This window comes from Ailuropoda melanoleuca, chromosome 8, assembly GCF_002007445.2.
Source record: "Ailuropoda melanoleuca isolate Jingjing chromosome 8, ASM200744v2, whole genome shotgun sequence".
Classification (NCBI taxonomy): Eukaryota; Metazoa; Chordata; class Mammalia; order Carnivora; family Ursidae; genus Ailuropoda; species Ailuropoda melanoleuca.
Window position 1 is genome coordinate 58,067,098 of NC_048225.1, and position 7,705 is coordinate 58,074,802.

The window sequence follows — 7,705 nt, forward strand, 5'->3', positions numbered from 1 at the left end:
ATTCACATATTAGTTATAAGCTTAATGACATGTTCTATTTGTGAACAATGATTAAGAGCATCTTTAATAAAAGTATTACAAATGAATATATTCTGTTTGATATTAATATGGTAAGATCACATTACTATTACTGGAATACTACAGTATGTTATATAATGAGGCATATAATAACTGACTATGATATGTGATATATATCACCTTGATTTCTGAACAAGTTTTGTGTATCTTATCGTTCCCCCCTTTTGTTTTCTACTTTGAAACCCATGATTCTTTTCAGTTTGAGGCTCATGAAGGTTTTTATTGTTCTTCTCAGGAACTGCACCAGGGTGTCCCCATGACCGTTTGCAATGCCTCCATGGGTCATCCTCCTTTCTTCATTCTCCAAGGCATTCCTGGGATGGAGGACAAACACAGATGGATCTCTATCCCCTTCTCTTCCATGTACTTCGTCACCATCCTTGGGAACTGCACCATCATCTTCATCATCTGCACAGAGCGCTCCCTGCATAAGCCCATGTTCCTTCTCCTCTGCATGTTGGCCCTCACAGACCTGGGTATGTCCACTACCACCATTCCCAAGGTGCTGTGCATCTTCTGGTTTGGCCAAAATGAGATCAGCTTTGTGGGCTGCCTGGTCCAGCTGTTCTTCATCCACTCCATATCTGCCTTACAGTCTGCCATCCTGATGACCATGGCCTTTGACCGCTATGTGGCCATCTGTGAGCCCCTACGGTATGCCACCATCCTTTCCAATAGTCGCATTGGGCTCATTGGCCTACTGAGTGTAGTGAGAGCCACTCTTTTCATCCTGCCCATGCCTATCCTCCTCCAGAAGATGCCTTTTCATGCAAATCGTGTCATCCCGACCACCTATTGTGAGCACATGGCTGTGGTAAAGATGGTGTGTGTGGACACCACAGTCAACCGGATATATGGGCTGGTGGTGGCTTTGTTGGTTGTCAGTCTAGACATCTCAGCTATTGCCTCCTCTTATGTGCTTATCATCCGGGCTGTCCTGCGATTGTCTTCTAAGGAAGCCCACCACAAAGCAGTCAACACCTGCACCACACACATCTGCGTCATGCTTATCTCTTATACACCTTCACTGTTCTCTTTCCTCACTCACCGCTTTGGCAGGGGAATTCCACCCCACGTGCACACCATTCTTGGAAACCTGTACTTCCTTGTACCTCCAATGCTCAATCCTATTATTTATGCAGTGAAAACCAAGGAGTTTCGGGACAAACTGACCAAGTATGGGTGCTGGAAGAAGGAGCCCATGACCATTGCCCGTGGTCAGAAGCCTGTCTGATCTACCAGCCCTGGTGGATGAGGTGGGTGAGGAAAACATGTTAAGTGGAGGCAATTTCTGGGCAAATTGGCTAGTGGCGGAAATGTGTCAGACTGTCAGATTGACTGCCCAAATCGTGCACAGAGAGGCAGAGTGACAGGAGATCTTGTTCAGTCACTCCAAAGGAAGAGTATCATCTCTTTTGAAATGAAAGTAATGATATCGTCTCCCCATAGTTGACATGGTAGTTGACCAAATTATGTGTTTCTAAAGCACTTTGAACAAAAATACACACTGAGTGCATGTGAAATAAGGTGGAATGTGTCCTATCCAGGCAACATAAAGCAAATAGAGACTTGCCCGCCGACTTGCATGCAGTACCAAGGTCTGTAGGCTGTCAGTGTGCATTTGTAGTCGGGTGTTTAAGGGGACGTGGGAGGTGTCGACTGCGGACAGTGAGGAGGGACAAGGAAAGTACAAGATAGTATTTATAGTGACTATGTTATTTTCTCTGCTGGCTGGCCTTACCTTTGGGTAGAAGACTTTGTTGTTTCCATGAAGAACCAAGGAATATGCACAGGAGACATCACCTGTAACACTCAGACACATTTCAGAGGAAAAGGGAAAAAGGGAAGCTCCTGAGCTTAAAGGTTTATAAGCATTTGACCTAATTTTGTACTTGTGCAAACTCCCACAGTCACCTCTCCTGCTCCTCTCAGCTAATTCACTGTTTGGCAAGATTCTTGTACAAGGAGACCTTCTGAGAACGTCCTGTTAATGGTTTTCTTGTAAAAGTCTGTTTTATACGGGAACTCTTTGATCGTAGCCCTCTGCGAGGCAATTTCTGTGGGTGCCCGGGAAGAAGTCCTGCACAGGTACTCATGGCCGCGTGGAGCTGAGATCCTGTGCCCCAGTGTGGAAATTCGTTACAATACGAGGATATTCTTTCTTGCTCCAGAGAATTAATGTGATGTGATGGCATGTATTAGAGGTTGCATGGAGCTTGAAAGCAGAAAGATTCTAGCATGTTCATCGTATTGTAGATCTCATATAGGAGGCAAAATTCAGTGAAAAAAATGCTTACGTTTAATGCCACATGGCCACTATGTAGATGGAACTCTTAACAATACTTTAACTGGAGGGAAATGAATGAAGCTTCTTCAGAGCGTTGTGCCAGCTGTCAGAAATAATAATAAACTTTGAGTAGCCTGAACAGTTCAATAACAAGGACTGAGAAAGTAGGATACTTCAGAGCTTGAAATAAGGTGCACACCCTTCAGGAGAAAAAAATGAGGAGGGAATAGGGAGTGCCCTTTCTTTGAATGGAAGAAATGGGAGCAGGGAGTGAGAAGCAGGGTCCTCCCTGGTTGAATATTGTACCAGCGTCAGACACTGAATCCTCCACAAAGCATAGACACTATTCACACCAAAACAAAACCCCAAGCACTAGGTTTTATGTTTAATAATTTAATAGACAAATAAGTAGCAGAGTGAGGAGCTTGGATAGCAGGAAGCTGAGGTTTTGCTGAGATCTGAGAGTGATTTCCTTTTCATCTGATTTGAATGGATTTGGGTACAGAAGGGAGTCCACGTCTGTAAAAAATTTTCGTTGTTTTTTTTTTTTTTTGAGATCTGTCTGTCAACAGGAGAAGTCTTTCTTTGTTTTACTGAAACTATGGGCTAAAATTTTATTAAGTCCTGAACAGCAATACACTTGGGAGAATGTGTGGGGAACACGGGCAGTAGCAGCTGACTCTGGGACAACTTGGGGAACTAGAAAATCAGAGAAGCCACAGAAAGGAAGCCTGGCTGCATCTGCCTTTCTCACTGGGTTTTTTTCTTTCTTCACAAGTGGTACTAATTTGTGGTTGATTGTTCTTACTGCGGGATGAGCTTGTGTTCTCTCCTGTGGCCTTGCGGGAAGTGTGACAGAGGACACTCATGTTAACTGACCTATGTCACCTCTATAGAATGATACTTAGCCAGGGAAATCTAGAAGAATGATTCTATGTTTGATATTTTAGTCATGTATAAATCACTTTCTACTTTCAATCATGTATTTGGAATGTGAATAAAGGCCGGTTCACTTCACTTTCCTCATCTCCCTTATATTTGGAGAACTTGAACCTGGAGATGTCCTAACCACGAAATAAGTAAATTATAATATTTCTATGAATGATTATTTAATGGTTTTATAATAAAGTCTTTCTCATGAACTCAGAGGGAGGCAACGCCTCTCACTGGAGTCCGAGATCCGGGGGCAGAAACCCTGGAGTTTTCACCACTGGGGAGTGTATGCTGGGTGTCCTAGAAAGCAGGGCCTAAGACAAAAGCTTGAATACAGGGGGTTATTTAGAAAAGCGATCACAAGGGTTGAATGTGCAAAACAGGTGGAGTGAAACCCGAAGAGGAAAAGCCAATACAGAGACTTTTTATCCAGTGGCACAGGACTAGTGGGGACTGGTGTCCAGCTCTGCCAGGACCAGCTGCAGAGTCTTAGGAAATGCATTTCAGAACTGTCATCCCCAAGAGTGGAGAGGGTTTTAACCAGTGGCTCCTGTGGAGCTCAGGGCTCCTGTGTTCTCAACCCCAGTAATTCGGGGTTGTGTAGGCATGACCACAGAGCTGGTGGCTGGGCTGTCCCATGCCATGGAGTTGGGGAAGTCCCATGACAAGGAGCTCCAGGCACTAGGTGTGACCTGATGTCCACTATCTGATTGCACCTGCCTGGAACTGGTCACAACACCAGTGGCTGAAGAGGAAGTGGGACCAAGGGCATTAGGAAGTGACATGGGGCTTATCTCCTGAAACAGTCCGCACGCCTGAGGCCTCACACGAAGCCTGAGGACTGACTTTGAGATTAATAGGGAGCTCACATCTTGAGCCCATCCAACAGAATTATTATCTGAATTTTCTAACTTTTAGTAATAAGATCATCTATCTTTATTATGATAATTCAATTTCCACAGTTACAGCTAACTCAGGCAACCTGAGCAGATATTCCCTAAAAATAATCCTTAAAAATATTTGAAAGAGCTCTGAAAAAGTGTTTAATGATGCTCATGGTTCTCCTCAATCCTTATTTTTCTCCAAGTTTTCTTTTTCACACAGAATGAAATGAGAATGTTGTTTATGTTTGCTACCCCAATTTCCATTGTTGCTGTTAAAATAGTACCTGCAGTCAGAAAGGCAATCGAATGTGGTAGGATACACTATAGGTTATAAAACTGCCCATCTTCTTCAACGTGATGTCAGTTCCCAAAGCCAATCACTTAGACATGTGTTATGTGTACTCGTAATTACCTTACATATCAAAATATTAATGCATAAATACAACTATCTGGATACAGTTCCCTTTCTCACAATGCTGACTCTCCCATCCATATTCCCAGACACGTACTTAGCTTTGATCTTTTACTTGCAGCAGGTTTTTTGTTTTTGCTTTTTCCTTTCTCTGCTGTTGCCTGTTGAAGTAGCCTTCCTGCCCCTTGACGTGGGGCAATGGGTATATTCTTGGCTGTTTTATTTTTTTCTTAATTCATTCATTTCTGGATGTTTCGACTTTGTTTCTTTGGTAAATCACACTTTCCTATGCATGTGCAGTCTCCTCCGACACAAATGTCGTGAAACAGACCCAGGAATAGAGACAGATGAAGCTGGCAGAGCCCCTCCTTTGGTCACCCTGTCCCCCCCTCACTGCCCAGTACTTTGGAGAAAGACCATGCTTCTTCTCTCACTGAAGGACTCCTTTTCCTGAGTTTTTCTGCCTCTACTTAAAGTACCACTGCTTTGAAGTTCTGTTCTCAAAACTTCAGTCATGTGGCTGGCTGTTTTATTAGATCAATACGCCCAAGAATGTGCTGGCATCTTTACAACTTCTTAGCTTATTGAGCTCACATTAGCTAACCAAAGCCATCAATCTATTGGGTGCCTCTTGTTGCATTTTGCCTGTTTTTAAAATATTGTGTTCTTTGTTCTTGGAGTCTTCCATGTCAGTAACTGTATCAAAGAGTTCAGTGCTCCATTCTGTCTGCATATGTGTGCGTATACACACACACACACGTATGCATACATACATGTATACATACATAAATCTGAGAGATGGATACTTTGAATATGTGCCACCAACTGAGGACCTCTTCTTGCAGTGGTCAGTTCTTCAGCTTTTGACAAACATTGCTTTATTTTGTTTGTTTAAGGTATACAGTTCAATGCAAAAAAAAGAAAAAGTGTTGTTATTGTTTTGAGGACCATTAGGAAGTTCTCAGCATTTTTATATTATAGTTCAATGGAAGAAGCTACAGATTAGATGCTTTCTAAAACTTATAGGACAGAGGCCAGAAATTGAGTGTTTAAATATTAGCTCAAATAGTTGATTGAAGAACAGAAGTGTAGTCAAACAGGTCATGCAAAAACGTGCTGAATGTAATGGAAGGAAACTCCATCACACTTCAGGAGATTTTGCTGTGAAATGTGGGCTGTGGATACCAGTCCCATGTAGCAGAGCTGTCTTGGATGTGGTCTGATTTCAGGCAAGTTCCACTTTGGATTACTGAGCTACATCCCTACAATCTGACAAGAGAAAGTTTAAGCAATGGTTGACAGGTGAAAAAAAAATTTCAATTTGTATCAAGTCTCTTTCAATCACATTTTATTTGAATGGTCTGTCATTTGCTTAAGTACAGTATTAAGGTCAACGCCAATTATTTCGTGTTTAGATGTTCTAAAACATTATTTTTACTAACATGTTTAATAAACATATTATTTTTAGTAACACATTAATAACACAATAACATTAGGACATTTTTTCCCATTCTAATATAATCAATTCTTGTTTTCTGGATAACTCAGAATCCTGAAAAGTAGGATTGAGTCATTGATATCTAAATATATGCTATTGTTGAGTACCGCTATAAATTTGATGATAGAATATTTTAATTTTTATTTAATTTCTTTTTTTTTTTTTAAAGATTTTATTTATTTATTTGACAGAGACAGAGACAGCCAGCGAGAGAGGGAACACAAGCAGGGGGAGTGGGAGAGGAAGAAGCAGGCTCACAGCGGAGGAGCCTGATGTGGGGCTCGATCCCATAACGCCGGGATCACGCCCTGAGCCGAAGGCAGACGCTTAACCGCTGTGCCACCCAGGCGCCCCATAATTTTTATTTAATTTCTAAGTGAACATGAGAAAATGCATCTTTTTAAAATTACGTTCAGCTTTAGTTTTTGTTGTAGTGTTGAACAATTCATTAGTTGCATCTTTTTAAAAATATATTATTTATTTATTTATTTGAGAGAGAGGACTGTGTGGGCATGAGTGGATGGGGGAGGGGCAATGAGAGAGAGAGAGGGAGAAGCAGATTCCCAACTGAGCAGGGAGCATGGTGTGGGGCTCAATCCTAGGACCCTGAGATCATCACCTGAGCTGAAGGCAGGCACTTAACTGACTGAGCCACGAGGGTGCCCCAAGAAAATGCATCTTAAGATAGGTGTGTACACGTCTTCTATAGAAAAAGATTTATAGTGAACATTAAACAAGAAAAAACTTCTATGGGCAAAATTGAATTAATGTTTATAATTTACATGTGTGAAAACACATTATAAATTTTTAAATGTGTTTAGTGTTACTTCTTAGCAATTGTGTCCTATCAGCAAAAATAGACCTATTTTATTCTTTATGATTCCTGAGCATTCCTTCGTATGATTGTCAACATTTATTACAACAGTCACTTACTGATGGACAGATGTTTGTTAAAAACGTTTAATAAGCACCTTGTTATACTAATCATTTCCCCCCTGCATATGACAAGTATTATTGAAGCAGAAATGTGACTGTTAGAGGAAAGAGTATATGCATTTTTTTCTTTCTTACTGTAGCTCTTTTTTGCCTATCACTGAAATACACTACATGAAATATAAACATTAAAATACAAAGATATAATATAAACATTCCAGTCAGCTAATGACTGGTAATAGTTCATATGTACACTTGTTTCTTAGGGCTTAAAACAAATTAGGTCACTGCACCAGTTTGCATTCCCAACAGGGCAAGAGGGTTCCCATTTCTCCACATCCTTGCCAATACCTGTTGTTTCTTCTGTTGAGTTTAGCCATTCTGACAGCTGTGGGTGGTAACTCATTATAGTTTTGATTTATATTTTCCTGATGATCAGTGATATTAAGTATCTTTTCATGTGTCTGTTGGCCATATGTATGTCTTCTTTGGAAACTGGTGCAGCCAGTGTGGAAAACATTACGAGGTTCTTCAAAATGCTAAAAATGATATGATGAGCACTGGGTGTTATATGCAACTAATGAATCATTGAACATTATATCAAAAACTAATGATGTGCTATACAGTGGATAATTGAACTTAAATTTAAAAAATAGAATTACCCTATGACCCACCAATTG

At 41.0% G+C, this 7,705-nt stretch overlaps 1 protein-coding gene across 1 annotated transcript; it reads left to right on the forward strand.

Annotated features, from left to right (window-relative positions):
• The first annotated feature begins 334 nt into the window (after positions 1-334).
• Positions 335-1,312, forward strand: LOC100475000 (olfactory receptor 52E4). Its single transcript, XM_002926091.1, has one exon. The coding sequence runs from the start codon at positions 335-337 to the stop codon at positions 1,310-1,312; it is 978 nt and encodes a 325-aa protein (XP_002926137.1).
• Positions 1,313-7,705: the final 6,393 nt, after the last annotated feature.

What these genes read in the sequence shown, in the direction of transcription:
- LOC100475000 (XM_002926091.1), top strand. Translation starts at nt 335, where the DNA reads ATGACCGTTTGCAATGCCTCCATGGGTCATCCTCCTTTCTTCATTCTC.